Raw genomic sequence first — 19,084 nt, forward strand, 5'->3', positions numbered from 1 at the left:
TTATTATGTAACAACAAAAGATGCAAAGTAAAACACAAATATTACTGCCGGTACGAACCGCACACTAACTGCAGCACTAACAATAATTTAATGATAGTGCAAAACTGTATTAGGGTGACAGATTCATGAGCCGGATTGTGCTTGGCCATCACTCTCAGTTATGACATTCCTCTAAAAAGGGTCATTGGATATTGTCCTGGAAATTTAGACATGAAACAACTTTGGTTGACTATTTGGTTTCTTATGCCTGTAATACCTTGGTGAGAGCTATGCTTATGGTTTTAGCTCAGTCACAATTATCTATTTCCAGTGAATGATTTGGCCCGGGATGATTTTTCGCAACCATTTCGGGTCTGTACGCTATACGCATCATGTTGAAAATCCCACAATTATAAACATTATATTTAAGATATTACATGTTCCCTTGGATAAGAAAAGCCTGTTGTCTGTCCAGTGAAATTGTTGCCGGTTGTACCACATAGCTATTACATTGGAGTGGAATAGGAGCATGTTGAAAAGGAGAAAATGCAACTTTTATCCACTCAACAGCGATGTGGAAAATGGAAGCGTATTAACGTTGCACAAGCTTGCAGAAGGACTCTTTGTTCCTTGCCTCTCTTCTCAGCCACCACTTAGAATGTGAAAAATAAATAGGTTGGCAGCGGTTGAAAACACAACGAGACCGAGAATGTGTACTCTGGTGGCTTTCCACCGCCCGGTTGCCGATGTGTTTGTAAGTAGGCCGCAAGTGTGAGCAATCACTGGAAATTATACGCTTTTAGAGGGATTTGATATAAGGTATTAAGCCCGGCTGGGATGTTTGGCAGCTCAAATCATGGAGAATTACATTCAGGGACACGATGGGCACCACAAGCGGAGCTTTTTTAGGTCTCATCAAATCGCATATTTTCCAACTGTTTGCCGAGATGAATTAGATCCTGGTAGATTTCTGTAATAGGATAAATGCAGACGTAGAGGGACTTGCGTAGAGACGGGGCACCACATGGTAGGTGGGATGGAAACTTAATTCTAAAGCTGTCTGCCCTAAAAGAGTCCTCTTCGACAGAAACATCACAGGAAATTTAAGACATTTCCAAGGGGCAGAGGTGGAGGATCAAGAACTAACGTACATCTGGTGCTTCTTATTCAGCCTACTTCTTGAATTTAAATGCAGGGAGAATCCACTGAGAGCATGGGTGATGTCTTTAGCGTCTAAAGAGGGGAGAGGGGCATTTCTCATTCTACCATCAACTTGCACTGTGGTGAATTGCACTGTGGGCACAGGGCCACGCAATCAGGTCCAAATTTCAGGCTTGGTTTACTGTAATGTCTGACATGCTCTTTCAGAGAGCGTGAAGACAGTAACTCATATGAAATCATTATATTACTGTACGGCTTTATCGAATTCTGTCAAGGGGCCTCTTGTTACCTACTGATGAAGCAAATGTGTACACGCGTTCTAGGAAATTACGAAGTTGTTGCAATTTTATTGTAACCAATCTTCATGGTTTTGTTCATGTCCAGACCAAGTAATATTTGATACACCCTGCTTTACTTTCACATGTATTATGCATTTTGGCTACTCAAATTTCTCAAGGCATTTAATTCAAAATGTTTCCTGACACAAAGAAAGTCTTTGGGGGTCCTTAAAAAAGTAAATAAGCACATTTTGGTGCAGCATATGTCTGAGACTAGAACATATCAGGTTAGAATTTTTATTGATTTAATATATTTTTATTTCAGAGCAAAGTATTTTATATATATATATATATATATATATATATATACATACAGTCAAACTAAAATGTATTCAGACACCAACATTTTATTCGCTACAGGTAATCAAATATGACAAGAACTCAATGTCAGATAACTTTGATAGTAAGTTATGTAATCGATTTCAATCAACTCCGCTGTCAGCTGTTAAATTGAGAAACACAATTTAGGTAAACCAATTACCAAGCAATGTTTCATTTTGTTTAGTCTGTGGTATAAAAAGGTTGCATTAGCAATTAAAGAGAAAACACTTGTGCAGAACATGGTCAGGTCAGAATAAGTGTCGGAATAATTTTGGCACTAAATTTTACTGTTAGTCCACTGTATAAAGAATATCTGGGTAGAATATGTCACAGTTTACCTACTTTTGCTATCCTCACTTACATAAAACAAGTATAGTGTCCTGCACCCACTATCTGGTGTCTGAATAGTTTTTAACTTGACTGTATGTGTATATTCTGGAAGCCCGTTTCCGCCACTAAAGAAGAAAAGAAAAGAGTAATTGCGACTGAAAAAATCTCAGAATTCAGACTTTTTTCCTCACAATTGCGAGTTATAATTCTGAGTGAGTTCAGAATTCCCAATTCTGTGATTAAAAAGTCTGAATTCTGTGATATTAAGTCAGAATTCTGACTGAGAAATAAAGACATTATATCACGCAATTGCGACTTTATATCTCCGAATTCTGACTTCATAACTGGCAATTGTGAGAAAAAAAGTCAGAATTGTAACTTTATATCACTCAATTGATATATATATATATATATATATATATATATATATATATATATATATATATATATATATATATATATATATATATATATATATATATATATATATATATATATATATAATGTGTGTGTGTATGTATATATGTATATACACATATACCTTTGTAGCGAGGAAGACTTGGCTAAATGAATTCCAAATGAAAACCTGCTCAGGTTTTGTTTCAGATGTACTTGAATCTGTAGTAATGAGAAATAACAGACATAGCAAATCAGCAAATAAAGTAATCAGGAACATATGTAATGAAAACCAAAAACAAATTAAGGGTTATGGCATGAGGAACTCCATTTAATTTCTATCTCTAAATACATCTTCCCTATCAATATAATCTAATCTGGGGTGCGCCCGGCCAAGAACAATATTCGCAAAGACAAGAAATTGCATATTTGGACAGACAACTGTTCATGAGGTATAGCGAATACGAAAAAGAAACATTATGAGAAGGTTTCTTCATCAGTGAAGAGTAGCTATTAAATTCTTATGTTTGTAATGTGACTCAGCCAAAAGAAAGTGGAAAAAGTAGGTTGTGTGTGTGTTTGTACTGTAATGCAGCCAGGAGCTCGGAGCTCAAATGCATTTGTGAGTCTATACTGCAGAAAACATTACACTGAGCACTCTAAAAAATGATGTGTGTCTGACGTTCAGCCTAGCTTTTATTTTCATGGAGGGAAAAAATTGTTCGGCGAACATCGGGTAGTGTTTAAAACTTTTCTATTGCCAGTCTTGACATATGGACGTGCTAAAATGTTGTGATATTGTAGGACTATTTCCTTGTCAGACATTTTTGTGTCTGAGTAAAAATGTATTTATGGTGCCATTACATATGTGGCATTGCTGCAGAGTGCAGACGTTCAAATCAGTTCAAGCATCAAATGCATAGCCTGATGCTTGAACTGATATTTAATGGATATTTTGTCATCTTCATTAATAAGGTTTTAATTGACCTCTCCATTTTGTTTTCTGTTTGTAATCCAGAAATACTTTACATAGTATACTCTCTCTCTCTCTCTCTCTCTCTCTCTCTCTCTCTCTCTCTCTCTCTCTCTCTCTCTCTCTCTCTCTCTCTCTCTCTCTCTCTCTCTCTCCTCTCTCTCTCTCTCTCTCTCTCTCTCAGGTTGTAGTTGCTTTTGTTTTCAAACAGGGTGTTATTTAATTATATAAATTCTTAAAAATGTATATTTTAAATGTATATGCACAATTATAATTATATGAATAAAATAAATATATATTTAATACAATTATATAAATTCTTAAAAATGTACATTTTAAATGTGTATACACAATTAAAATTATATATAAATAAAATATATATTCAAAAATATACATACATTACATACATACATTATTATTAATAAATTAACTAGTTTAAGTGTGTAATTGATTATATACGCACACATTTAGTTCGGTAATTGAGGTTCTCTGCCAGAGAAGTGCTATTGTCTTAAACTCAAGACCAAGTTCGCCCTTTTGTAATTTAGGACAACATCTACATGGTGGGCCTTCAGTGGTCCAGGACTTGAAGAACCCCTGATTGCTGCACTAAAACCAAGAAATTTCCCTCAGCAAGCGTCTCTACAGCCAAATGAAAGGGAGAACGTTGCTACAGAGGGCACGTTATAAACCGGTCCATATTGTAAGTGATCTTAATCCCTCAATCTAACCACTTGTATTCCCTTTTTTCCCTTGAAATGATTCCAGTCGCCCTTTGGCAGGGGAGATCCACAACCCAAGTGTGGTGTGAAGAAGATTTCCAGATCTGTGCAACTGGAATAAAAGGAGGGGTCGGGGAGACCACCCGTAAGGATCAGATAAGAGCATGGTAAGCCTGGCCCGAATCAGTTTGGCATTGGAAATTACAGTGATGTTTGCACGGGGGGAAAAAACATTCCCCTCCGCTCTCCGCATAACCACACTATTCTCAGTAATAGATTTCAGGAGGCTTTTTTGCCCGCGTCGGTGGTTGTTTATTATTGTTCCAAATGATAGAGTGCAGAGCTGGTGGGGGGGCGACGAGGAGGGGGTGGGGGGGCACTGAAAACAATCATCGTCAAACTCGAGTATGCTGACTGTCACTCTAGAGAAAGGCTTTTGGAACAGCCGGCGAGAAGGAAAGATTTATGGTGTCTTAAAAGACACGCTTTAAAAAGCAATGGTCTCGGTTTATGGATTGAAAACACTTTTGTAAAACAGGCTGTGCTTGTGCAGGCCAGGGTCTGCATATACAAGTGTGACTACAGGTGAGGGCCCGCTGTCGACTCGCCTATGCAATCACTTAAACCGATGCTGACAGACAGTATAGCCGAGTGAGTATGTTTGCATGCTAACAGCTGAGCTCTGCCTTTGTAATGCCGCAGAATAGAAAGGAACTGAAAAAATAGAGGCCGAATTAGCTTAACAGTTTAACATGTTTGTCTTCCCAATCCCAATTGTAAGGATGACTAGAAAAGCTGCAGATTAGAGGGGTCAGACGGGTTTCATTCAGAACAGCAGCCTATTGTGCAAACCAACATTTCTGAAAGGACAGTGATTCTGAAAATCACCATAAAAGTATTGTTCTTTCCGACCGAGCTAAATCTGACGACTCGCCCACCCACTGTAAGAGATTTGTGTTTGTGCTTCTGGAGTGTTCTTAGTTTTACTTGCTTAAGTGTGCTGTCCACTCGACGTTGGAAGTAATTGAAGAACGAAATATAACTGATAAGATCGTGCAAAAAAAAAAAAAAAAAAAAAAAAAAAAATATATATATATATATATATATATATATATATATATATATATATATATATATATATATATATATATATATATATATATATATATATAAAATGGGGGAAATTAATAGCAGGTAAAGCCTGAGGTTATCCGTGGAAAAGTGATTATTTTGTATCATGACAGTAACTCATACTAAATTCAATAACTGCAGGTCATTTCTTCTCTGAAAGATGCCGTGGAATCGGAGAGGCTGACTTCAGGAACAACTGATTTTTTTTTAAACTAGCATCATTCATTGCTTTGAAAAAGTACATGAGGTCTCTTTAGTTAGATGGAGAAACACTATCCACATTCTCCATCCACAAACAGGCCTAGCGGTTGCATTTCACTGTTGATTTAATAGAAATAAAACAGGATGGATTTGAGGATATTTCATTAATCTTCCTTGCCTTTCACTTGAGAGGAAATTAAACCGAATGGAGTTCAAATCTCAACTTCACCATTGTGCTCAAGGCTGCCAATGTCCATTCTCCCTTTGGCAAGGTACGTCTCAATTCGCTACACAAATTCCTTCCTGATCCCCATTTCACTGCACTGGGTGAGGTTTCTGAACCCAGCATATGTGCAGGTGTAAAACTGTAAGACTGTTAGCAGTAATACACTGATACAAATAGCTCAATTAGCTTTGCAGAATATTTCATATGACTTGGATATATATGTAAAAAGCACTATGGGCAATAGATTGCAAAGCATTGTAACATTGAAAAGCATTTTAATTTGCAGTTTCTAAAACACATTCAGTATATAGGCCGTTCTACAGAATTGGGTCAAAGTCAGAGTTGGAAAAATCTTGAAAGAAATGTCTATTTTCCACAACTCTTGTATGGATGCAAAAGGTAGTTTTGCAGTTAATTCTTATCGTTTTGGAATATTTTTCCTCTCCCCAAATATGTCACTACCAAAACAATAATATGGCATAAGAAGGAATATATTGATCTATTAAAATTTTGTTTACAGCTACCTTTTTATTCAAAAGTTTTCACAAATAAATCAATAACAATTACAATTGTAAACAAAAGTGTATTTTATGAGATTTGTTGTATTTTGAATTCAATCTTTCTTTGTAAAAGGCATAAAGTTAGCCATTCTGATACCAAAGTTAAGAATTCATAAGTTTGAATATGCATCAAACCAAACATTATATCATAGCATCTTGGTTGATAATTCAATATACTTTATTTTTGACAAAACATTCCACATTTCGGTTGTGACTGCACATTTTCGGTATTGTTAGCAAGTAGCTGAATTTTAACTTGCTGAATTACTGAATTTTAACTTGCATACTAAAACATACTAAAATACTAATGAGTTGCATAACTGTAACTGAAATTTTGTTTATTTTCCAAAAAGAAGGTTAGTGTGTTCCTTTTGTCACAAACGAAACTTCACCACCTCATGTTTTGGTTGTGACTGTTTTGGTATTGACGATGTTAGATACTTTTCATTTAGACCTAGCTCAAAGATGCTAATCAGCACATGGTTAGCTAGCACAGTTCTGAACAGTTGCACACACACAAAAACTACATTTTAGCGAATAACACCCACAAAACAATGATGTCACAACCGAAACTTCACCACCTCATGTTTCGGTCATGACTGTTTCGGTATTGACAATTTTTAGATACTTTTTAGCCTAGTTCAAAGATGCTAATCAGCACATGGTTAGCTAGCACAGTTCTGAACAGTTGTACACACAAAAACTACATTTTATCGAATAACACCCACTAAACTGATGTCACAACAACAAAACTACAACAAACAACAAAACTTCACCTCATGTTTCTTTCGTGACTGCTTCGGTAGTAACAATTTTAGATATGTTTGATCCTAGCTCAAAGATGCTAATCAGCATATGGTTAGCTAGTACAGCTCTGAACTGTTGTACACACACACACACACACACACAAATTCTGAAAAAAAAAGATGTTTGGTAGTGACCTTCCTTAAAGTCCAGATTTTTTAAAGGGTTACTTCCATGATTTAGCATTAAGCTTTTATTTAAACTGGGTCATTAATGTAGTAGAAATGTAAAATAATTTTTGCATTTAATGCCTTCTAGACTGAGGACATGGGGATGAAAGACAACAATTCCCAGAATGCACCTGATTCGCTGCCCTGGATCACTTTCACATCGCGTTCATTTTCATAAAATCAGTTCAGTTCGAGAACAGACACTACAATAAAAAACAGAACGTGTCTGTTCAATAACTTGTGAGTGAGACTAAGGAGAGCCACGACACAAACGCAGCAGGTGTCAGATTACATTCATCATTAGAGCTGAGGTAAGCGCATGGTGCGGCATACATTCACAGCGCGTCTTCAGTTCATCCCTTTGGAAGCTTAACTTTCATAGGAATTCATTAGAAACGTTGAAACACTCACTTTGCTCCACACAGTTCCATTTACATGAATGCCTGCAGCTGCCCGAGTCGAGTGCTGTGCGTGCGATCCCACCCCCCATGGACGGGTTGAAAACATGCGGAAATAGCTCTTTCTACTGGCTGTAGTCTTTAGCCTCTGGCCAAAAAATCACGGTCATTCAAATATACTCCCGGGTTTCTACTGACAAAGCAATATGCTGATCGCTGAAGTAACTCTTTAACACATTTATCTCAAAATGACGTGACCTATCTACTCACCATGTAGCTATGAGAGAGAGGGACAGGAATATATTTCCTGATCAGAAATGTAGGGGTGTGGTTAAAATCAGTTAATGGACTAAAACATACAAGGTTCATGTAGTGACATGAAAATGTAGGATTTTTTATTTATTTATTTTTTACATAAAGTTAAAGATTTACAAAGAAATTAGAAAATAAATACTTTATTAAAAATCTAAAAAATATATATTTTTAAAAACAATAATGGAATAAAATGCAACAATTTAGGTTAAAGTAATAAAGGGCTTCTGAAGTGAAGTGGCTTGTTTGTGTAAGAACAATATCCATATTTAAACCTTTATAGTCTAAAATAACTAGCTTCCGGCGGTCAGCAAGTCAACTCGCAGTGAAAGTGTAACCCCTGTTGCAATGTACAGGAGCATCACAAATACACTAGGATGACTTGAGGTGAGCAAACCCATTTTAACACCTAATTTTTGGGTGAACTATCCCTTTAAATGTTTTTTTTTTATGTGTTTTTATTTGGTTGTGCGACAACAGTTAGCACCAATTTTGTAGAATGGCAAACTGTATGTCTCTGGTTGATACTTTGACTACCCTAATCAGAATGTACATTAGAATTGTACATCATCAATTAACTTTGGAGTAAGTGTATTGTAGATGTCATTACTAATGTTCTACATGTTCATTTTTGAAGGAGGGCAAATCCGCTAAATCGCTTCTCGAGATTGTATTAGGATAAAATAGGCTTTAGCTTTTATTATCCTATCTGTCACTATTACAGACAACAAAGTTTATCGTATTTTTTCGTTTTGTTTTTTTGGAAAAATTATCAAAATAGCGTTTATAATAACTATCCAAACATCGCATTGGTCAATAACGCTTTTAAGGCGGGGCTTAGCGAATGCTCGATTCAGGTTACAAAAGCATGCATGGCTAAATAAGCCTATCCCTATCTACCAGATGTATCTGATTACAAAGAATGCATGCATTAAAGGCGAATTATTTTTATTAATAGTTGATGACAAACATGTTTTCATTAAATAGCCTATTTAGATGACCACTATAGAACACAGCTGTCAGATTCAACTTTTAAACATATTTTCTCGTTTGCTGCCCTGACCGCATCGGCTTTAAGCATTGCTGTCTACCACAAAAAAACAAATACACATTGTTCCGATTGAATCAGCTCACGATAAAATCAAAATCATCGCAGAGCCAATAAAAACATTCTGAAGCAACCCATAATGTAATATGTTGCCTCGGGGTTGTCTAAAGGTTCCCGACATTAGCCTGTATTTTTAACCCGCACGGTGCAATTGAATAATGACCGGTTTGTATCTCAGTGTCAGTGACTGGGCAAATCCGACGACCTTTTTAACAAACGGACAGAACAACAAAACTTTTTATTTCTTGCTACTGAGGCATTAACTTACCCTGAAGCTGTACGGAGGATAAACATTCAGTTCATTGAATGGAAATGTGGGAAATGACCGCAGCAAGGAAGGGGGAAATAAATTTAACAACGCTCCTCCGGGGCAAAACGCTGACAGTTTGAGGGTCGGAGGGCCGCATTAATATGTATTTCCAATGATTATTGAATTATGTTTATGATGTGTATCTTGAGCCTACATAGCATTAGTGAAGCTTTATTGCTAAATCCGTTCGCTGCGCGCTCCAGTTACGGCTAATGAGGGTAATTATTGCATAGCTTAAATGTAATACTGCATTTGATTCTCAGGCTCCTGAATAACCCGCGCGCTGGCACTGTGCGTCTCGCGCGCAAACAAAAGGCGCGTTGAGCCCCGGTGAGCGCGCGCTTTGCGCCCCCGGGCCCAGAGGCCAATACACTGATGCCTCAATGGGGTTAATACCCCACCGAATAAAGACGGGATTAGGGCCTAGCTTACACAACGACGAGGAAGAAAATTGAATGTTTGGGAGAAAATATGCGGCTAATTCCATTCTGTCATCGGTGGATATTAAAGATTATTAGCTGGCACGTTCACTCATTTGTAAATCACAATGGCAGCTCTGTGTAATTCGTCCCGCACTTCTAAAGCCAAGTGAAACCGAGCCACTCTTGTGCAAGGTAGGCATAGCGTGTTAGAGTAATTCACTATAGCCTCACAAATGCTTATCGTTATCTTAACATTTTACAAGGCTGTTGAGATATAGATTAGATTTAGATAGATTTACAATTATACATTTCTGGGGGGTGAAAAATCGCACAAACACTACACAGACAATGTTTTTGTGGCAATACACAAATCAAAGGCTTATCACAACTGAAAAGAGGATTTGGAGAAGCCATTTAGATATGTAAACTTATGCAAAGCATTTACAGAGCAGAATTAAAATTAAAGTGGGACAAAAGGGAGGAATGACAAACAAATCTCCTCTGGTAGTATCAGCCAGGGCAGGGTCTTTGGCACCTGTGGTGGATTAATGGAGACCACCACCAGTAGCAGGCTGAGGTAAAGCTCTGAGATTGAGTTTCTACTTTAAGTTGCCGTCGTCGGTCCAGGTGCTCTCCCATAATACCTCCCAGATCCAGACAATATGTTTCTGTTTTACAGCCCCTCTTCTTTCCCCTCATCATCCGGAAGTAAAAACACCATGATCAGAATTTGATTTGATTCAATAAGCCAAAGATTCAATTGATTTGTGTGTACTATGTAGTTGTAATTTAGCAATATTGCAAAGCCTTTCCCTTGTAATATTTTTAAATAGGCCTGTCAATCATCTTATCCTTCTTTTCTTAATGATGTTTAGGCTTTCACAGAAGAAATAGATAAGCATAGTTTGGTTGCAGTGTTTTTTGCACACCTGTGCCCTCTAATGGTAAGCAAGTCAGAGACGCCTCATTGTTGCTGTCCATGGTATTGTCCAGCCTTTTACAGTCATGTTAATGTCAACAACACTTATAAAATAGAAAAATGTCATACTTTAATATAAACAACAAAACCTGCAGAAGCAGGTCTCAAGTTGAACTGAGAGTGGCCTACCAACCTATAGCGCAAGAGTAAATACCACTTAGAGGCTTTAACGTGTCTGAGTCAAGAAAAGAAGGAAAAATTAAAAGAAATCGAAGTGTCACGGGACATTAAGAAGCCTGAGTTAACGCACTAATATGCTGCATTCAATTCATTTGTGACATTCGCTCTTCTGATGTTTTGATGGATTGATTCTAGGTTCCATTATGATTCTGTCACGTCCTTCAGCACCCATTTGAAATTCTTGTGATTCCTGCATGGGCAAATGAGCTCTTTACAATGGCTCTCTGACAGGAGAGAGAGCGCAGAGAGGGACGCTTGATTCTAAGATGTGTAAATGTGTCCCTGATTCACATCTTAACGCTCGGTTAGATAACAGGCCGCTGCGTACGCTCCTGTCTCAGAGCGGTACAGCCAGAGGACCAGCTGCTTTTAATCAGTAATTACTGACACTGGCTGATAGTTTCACACTAGAAATAATGAGTAATAAGGCCTCATAGAGACAGAAAGCTTCTTTTATGCACAATGACAGGTTTTCAGGCATAAATTCTTTCGGAAATTGTGTAAAATGCAAGAAATGAATAGAGAACGGTCAAAATGGGCAGTAACGATATTTTAAAAACTGAGTAAAATTTCAATATTTTGACTGCCCCATGCTACTTACTATTCTGCTATTCTAAAAAAAAAGGAAAAAAAAGAAGCTTCTCTTGAGAATTAACTTATCATAAAGGTTTACATGCTGTATAATGCTTTTATAACAACTTTTATTTCTTTAGTTAAAATTAGTTTTATGGAGAGCTTTGTCTTACTTGCGGTCTGTATATGTTTGCCACCTGCATTAAGTAATATCTCTAAATATCATTTCAACTTAATTTTGTCTGTAATATGTTATGTCAGAGTTGCTCCAATGCACACTGTGGAAATTATATTTAATTGAATTATTAATTCCATACAGGACTAACATAAACGCACGCTGTATTTTAATAACAAAAACTGATTTAATTGAGATGCTAAACTGCGTCAGTGCCATTTAGGGTTTTAATATTTCTTTAAAGTAAAAACTGGTAAAGTGATTAGAGCTTTTGGAACTGCACTGATGTTCTTTCGGTTAAGTAAACATAATGGAAATATCCTGTTGAAAAGTAGAAATGGTGAGCAGACACTAAACACTTGTTTCACTCATAAAATGTCCACATTTAATTAAAGAAAATATCATAAGCAGTATAAGCATAGCGACAGTTTTAGAGTGAATGTTTTCTATTCTTCTCAAGTCACTGTAGCTCTGGTCAACTGTCAGAGGCTCAGGGCGGCTGTTGAACTGTTGCACCAGTGAATGGTTGTGTTTCAGAACTTGTTGAATTCAGCTCAGGGGGTCCTACAAAAGACATACTGTAAAACAGGCACCCGCCATATGACAGCCATGACATGAACAATAAATATGGATTTCTCGCCGGCACCAGTATGGAATGAAAGATTAAATGCAAAGAACCTTTTAATCCAGTGCCAGGTTCCCTTTTTCCTTTATGTCCCTGCTAAATACACAGGAAATAAACACTGCTGTCTGGCACTGTTCGTGGCTCTGCCCCAGTCTAGCACTATAAATGCAACACACACACACACTCGGGTGTTTTGTGGAGGTCCACATAGGAGAAATATATATCTATCTATCTGTCTATCTTGACATTCATTCATCCACAAAGATATTTTCTCTCTGAGACATGATGACATGTAAAAAAAAAAAGATAAAAAAAGCGAAATGGAGAATTGTGCACTTGAGGCGATCAGGAGGTTCTGACAGCCTGTCTCACTCTGAGGTTTGTTTATGCTAGTTAAAATGTGGTTATATTACAAAGTCCCTTTTGATTTGCTGCATTACGATAGATTTTAGAGATCAAGGCTTTGAAATATATGTTGTGCCGTGAAGATGCCGGTGTGCGGACCCTCTATTGAAGAGGCCTGTCTAGGCCTGTCGGCAGAGCCACCATTTACTCTCTGTGATTGATGTCAGCTATTCAGCATGTAAGTGGTGGCTTCACACCTCTTTCGCGGCTTTTAATTTCAAATGGCCATCTCATTTTTTTCAATCCTTTTTACTAGCTCCTTTCAGTGCCTCTTGAAAGTTGAGATACATGTACAAAAAGAGGAAATAATAATGCTATAGGTGCCTTTTTTGAATTACAGAGTGCCTAGAGAGCAGAGCCGAAAATGCAAGTATCCTTTCATTCAGTCATAATAGGCTAAAGTGTTTACATAAGCGCTAAGGGCCAATCAATGTGTCAAAATTATGCTAAAAGATAAATGGTGTAATGTATTTCTTAGTATTACAAATAAAGTAAAATTGCCCATGTATAACATACACACACACACACACACACACACATATACATATATATATATATATATATATATATATATATATATATATATATATACATATATATATATATATATATATATATATATATATATATATATATATATATATGTCTATATATATATATATATATAGAGAGAGAGAGAGAGAGAGAGAGAGAGAGAGAGAGAGAGAGAGAGAGACATATATATGGTGTATTTAACTACTATGTACTAACATTTAAATTAATCATTTGATACAATGCATGTTGTGTACATACGGTTTTACATTTTACTACTACCTACTTATAAAAAAAACATGTAATTACATCTGTTAATCATTTCAACAGTTACATTCTTAAACCTACCCATGCCACTAAACCTGTCCCTTATCATATACCTTATCATAAGTAGAAGCAAGTGTTTTTTAATCCAAAATGCATTGTTCTTAAAGACACCTAACAAAGTGTCATCATATATACTGTTCCTATCTATCTATATATATATATATATATATATATATATATATATATATATATATATATATATATATATATATATATATAGTTAAATGGTGTATTGTATTTCTTACAAATAAAGTAAAAGTGCTAACTGCTCGTGTGTGTGTGTGTGTGTGTGTATATATATATATATATATATATATATATATATATATATATATATATATATATATATATATATATATATATATAGTCAATTTCTAACAATGCAGAAATGCAGAGTTGAAATAATTTCCGCAGGTTTAGTTTAAGCACCTTGTTCCCCTTTTTAATCATGCGATAAACATGCAATTATTACAACAAAAGGCACCTATTATAAAGTAGTTGCCGCTCTTAATAAGGCAAACTTCCACGCGTAAATGGCTCTGCGTTTAAGCATGTATTCCTGTGATAACTTGTGACCATTGAAAGGCCGAGCTTTCAATAGCCCTCTCTGACGTATTATCAGCATATCAGTGGTTTTCAATTTTCGGAATCCGCTTTATAAGATATCGCTCCTCGTCCCTCTACTGATGTCGACGAAGCTGCTTGATTTAAACTTTTTATGTAGGCTACAGGGACTAGCAGTGTAGGAAGAATAATTCCGTGAGTTCAAATTTTTTTTGAACGATACATAATTATAACTAATTATGGACAGATTAAGAAATATGTCAGTTTGAATGTTGCACATCTTGATTTTATTTATTTATTTATTTTAAATGCGATTCTGGTTTAAATGACAATGTAGGCTAAATTTTAAATAGGCCTATACCAGATTTAAATTGTATAACTAAAGTGGACCTATACATTATATTAATATATTAATCATATCATATTAAATAATTAGTATATCAAATGTAGTACCCCATAGAAGTTTGCTGAGGCCCCCTAGTGGGTCCAGGGCCCCTGATTGAGAACCAATGAGTAACGTGGCAGGTTAATAAGATTATAACCTGTTTTTGTATATACATTTTTTTTCAGTCAGTTATTGCATGCTTGTACATAATTACAAGTAGATTTGTGTGTTTCCATAAATTGAAATACATTTTTATGCACGATGGGCAGCCTAGTCTTTAAACATAATAGAACTATTATGCATAGTTAGGATATAGTCTAATCAACCGTGGCATGCCACGGGTTCAATGCCTGGATATCCTCTGGTTTTCCAATAAACATTCAGACATTACAATTGCGCGATATTGGGGATAAATTGAATAGCCAATGTAACCAAGCAGCATCTTCCCTCATGCAAATACCATTTGATCAAGCAGCGTAATTGCAATAAGTATGTTTTAGAGCTGGAGAATAGAGCCGCTAATGGTCGTTATCTTATCACAGCGAGGGTCATATGTTCATTGAGCGCGTGCTTATTGGAGGTGTTGTAAGTTAACACGCGCGATTTCCTCCCTACCGGGAAGCCGCTCGTGATGGAGTAAACACGCTAATCTGCTCAGCATTATCTCCCGCGGACACAGCGCGACAGTCGTGTCAGACCGACCCTTCTGCAAATAACATACACTATTAAGCAATTTAAGATATAGTCCTTGGTAATGCAGCGGAATCTGTGGACATCATCTCAGTTGTAAAAAGATAAATAAATAGGAATATGTATAAGAAACATTAGGGAGTGCTGAAACATTGTCTCAAACTTTTGATACCTACATTTATCTGCTACAAATGTAGCCTATGTAGTTTCTCTAAACTGTGTAAATTGATGTCAAGCACTAGTTACCGTGGTAACACTAATAAAACATTTGTTTTATTATGATTGTCATTTGTTGTGCGTTTTATTGTGGGAATCGAATGTAGGCTACTCTTTTTAAATAATTATGCCATCATGTTTTTAATTAAAAACATTAAACATATAAAATATGAATACATAAAACCCTACAATGTGTGGTATTCATTCTCACATTTCTGTAAAATAGATAAAAATTATATTTGTGCATTTTCTGTGTCCAGTATAGTGGAAAGTAGCTAATGTATAAGCTCAGCGTCTGCTCATTCACAATAATACATATTTTTTTAAATGTTATAGATGAAAAGCTTCGGTTGAGGTTATATTTCAGAACCTGTTGATTCAGATGATATCTGTCCTTTAACATATATAACATTCGCAAATCAAATAAGATACGAAATTATACTTTTATCTTAAATGTATTTTGTCCTGCAAATATATACATTAGCCTACAACATTTTTTAGAAATTAAAAAATACATTATTTGATAGGAGTGTCTGATGTGACATCGAGATGTTATACATTTTAAGAAATCTAAATGAAAAACGAAGCTCACCTGCTAGAACTCAGAATCTGTGTTTGCAGAAGAGATGAAGACGCTATTCTCTCATCCGCACAGGAACAAACACATGCCTTTTACGCATAAAGTACTTTACAGTTAGCCTATATGTATTTTTGAAAATAGTTTCCTTTAAAAAGAGGAAATAAAACTAGACAACCATTTACAACCAAAGGCGTCTTTGTTGACTGAATTAATCTGATTGACTCTTTAAAAATGCTGGCTGGAACTAAATGATTCGTTTCAAAAGTCAGCAAATAACTTTAATCAAATTAATTCTCAATACACAGATCGGTGGTTTTCACGCCATTGTGTGCTAACCTTAAGCCCACCCAATCTCTTATTGGAGAAGTCATTCACAAATCCTTCAATGACGTCAGCGGGGTATAAAACCGAGCAGGAGGTTCAGCTCAGCCACAAACGAGTCACTGAATCTGTTGCGCTTGGTCACTCTTTCCAAACGGAAAAAAAAAAAACTCTTTAAGAATTCGCTTTTTTTTGTTACTATGAGGGAAACCTGTGATTTTTAGAAGGACTACAAGAACATTTTACAGTTGTCACCAAGTCTTAAATATCTTTTCGCTTGTGATGCCCGCTGGGATGTTTAGTATCGACAGCATCTTGGCAGGGAGACCCAGCTGCAAGGACTCGGTTCTGCTCCATCGGAATGCTCCGGTTGTGTTCTCCAACTTGACGGAATCCTTGTACACGGCAGCTGGCGAATTTAATGGACTGTATTCGCACACAGGACCTCCCGCTCCTAACTTACAATCGATAAACGGAACGAGGATAGGCTACAACAACTACTACTATGGGCAACTTCATGTCCAGGGGCCGACTGGGCCAGCTTGCTGTGGCGCAATACCAACCCTCGGTTCGCAACAGTGTCCGTGTATTCCTACAGGTATGTTACTTTGATTGCATTCTTTGTACGGTTTGTAGCGTATTTGTCATTTTCTATAGCCTGTTGTTTATTGAAGTTCGTGTTTTAGAGCTCTCTTAATAAACTGCATGTTGAATTTAGCTCCTCTTCATTTTTGGAGCACATCCTAAAATAAAGGCTCATATTACAACCAAAATAGTCTGGTGTAATTAGTTATTAATTCGTTATTTTCTTATTTATTACAAAAGCATCAAATCAACACAATTATCTGACGAATCTATAATGCAACACCAAACAAATTTAGTTTAAAAAACGCCATGTTTCTTCTTATAGAGGATGTTTTTTTGTAGAACTTAGTAGCCATGTGAAGTTATAAAAAAAAAAAATCCTTTTTATATGCGTTTGACACAAGATGCCTTTGAAATGTTATATTTATGCAGTATACTAAAACAAATGATTTGATCCTATTTTTAGGGTACGATAGCGCCGGTTCAGTGCTTATCTCTCCAGTCCCACATCAGATGATGTCGTACATGAACGTGGGCACCTTGTCCAGAACCGAGCTCCAGCTGCTCAACCAGTTACACTGTCGGCGCAAGAGACGACACCGAACCATATTCACCGACGAGCAGCTGGAGGCACTGGAGAACCTTTTTCAAGAAACCAAATACCCTGATGTTGGCACACGAGAGCAACTGGCACGAAAAGTGCACCTACGTGAAGAGAAAGTAGAGGTGAGTGACATATTTCAAAGTTAATACTTTAAATGAAAGAGTTCACGTTATTTTATATTCAAAACAATTAAAATATCAGTAACCAAGGATTCGAAAAAAACATTTTGCACTTTTTTTTTGTGTATATATAACCTACTTAATTTAGAATTCATATTTTTTTTGGAACTGCCTGTTATTCCACACAGCTTTTCCATTACAAGTTAGGCCTAACAGCGTGGACATAAAAAGGCCACACAATACTAATAAAACATGGGATTTTAGGAAGACAAATACACTGTTAAAAGCACAAATTTTAATTGTTTTTTTGCTGCTGGTAATTTAATTGCTGCTGGTTTGTTTTAACCGTGTTTCTTTAAAAAAAAAAAAAGTTGACTTATATAGCAGAACAATTCAGAACAATTGTGACAACTTATTATTTATATATATATATATATATATATATATATATATATATATATATATATATATATATATATATATATATATATATATATATATATATAACACACACACACAAAAAAAAGCATTTGAATTTAGTCAAAATGCGCTTGGAAGATGTGTTCGTTTGAGGATGTACCCATGAAAACGAGCGTCAACCACTGCCTTTTTGAACTAACCGTTTAGTGATTTGTCTATAACGCATTTGAGATTTCTGAAAACTATATTCAAACTACTATTTGGGTTATGTGAGACGAACCTCAACAGAAAATTGCTGACAGAAATCCCTCGACCCTGAAAGTCAGTGAATAATTCGCACTGCATAAAACAAACTCGAGCTTTCATGTGAGACATCTTATCTGTTGCTTTATATCCTTGAAATAAAGCATTTTACCCCTTTTCTTCGCGTAGGTTTGGTTCAAAAACAGACGAGCAAAATGGAGAAGACAGAAAAGGTCTTCGTCGGAGGAATCAGAAAACTCACAGAAATGGAACAAATCCGTGAAAACGACCACAGAGAAAATCGAGGAAAGCAAAAGTGACGTGGATTCTGACAGCTGATAAATCGAATATGAAACCGGGAAAATCTTGCACAAATATGATTCGGACTTTCTTTATGTACATATTGTAAAGTACCATGTGAGTAGGAGTGAAATGTGTTGTCATGCTGTTGCACAGATGTATAGTAAATGTTACCTTTAACAATGATATTGTTATTTATATTAATTTAAATTTACACAGACAAAGTAACGTGGATCCTGGCCATATAATAGGCTATACCTGATATATACTGAAAACGTTTTTGAAGTCTTGTCGTACATATACCGAAATAAAATGTTCTGGAATGGGCTGTAACTGACATGTACGATGGCAGGACGATAAAGTTTGACATTGATGAAATCAGCGTTTAATGCCGCCTGAA

General features: G+C 36.1%; 1 protein-coding gene across 1 annotated transcript; it reads left to right on the plus strand.

The window, feature by feature from the left end:
• Positions 1-16,544: 16,544 nt before the first annotated feature.
• gsc (goosecoid) lies at positions 16,545-19,084 on the plus strand. The gene is made up of 3 exons (XM_067454642.1): positions 16,545-17,011; positions 17,465-17,724; positions 18,574-19,084. Exons 1-3 carry the CDS (start codon positions 16,696-16,698, stop codon positions 18,721-18,723), a joined length of 726 nt encoding a protein of 241 aa, XP_067310743.1. The 5' UTR covers positions 16,545-16,695; the 3' UTR covers positions 18,724-19,084.

The sequence above is a fragment of the Pseudorasbora parva genome, chromosome 10 (genome assembly GCF_024679245.1).
Source record: "Pseudorasbora parva isolate DD20220531a chromosome 10, ASM2467924v1, whole genome shotgun sequence".
NCBI lineage: Eukaryota > Metazoa > Chordata > Actinopteri > Cypriniformes > Gobionidae > Pseudorasbora > Pseudorasbora parva.

Excerpts from the sequence above, each read along its gene's own strand:
- gsc (XM_067454642.1), top strand. The coding sequence starts at position 16,696 with ATGCCCGCTGGGATGTTTAGTATCGACAGCATCTTGGCAGGGAGACCC. Across the intron at positions 17,012-17,464 it reads GTGTCCGTGTATTCCTACAG|GGTACGATAGCGCCGGTTCA; the intron begins GTATGTTACTTT and ends TCCTATTTTTAG. Across the intron at positions 17,725-18,573 it reads TACGTGAAGAGAAAGTAGAG|GTTTGGTTCAAAAACAGACG; the intron begins GTGAGTGACATA and ends TTCTTCGCGTAG.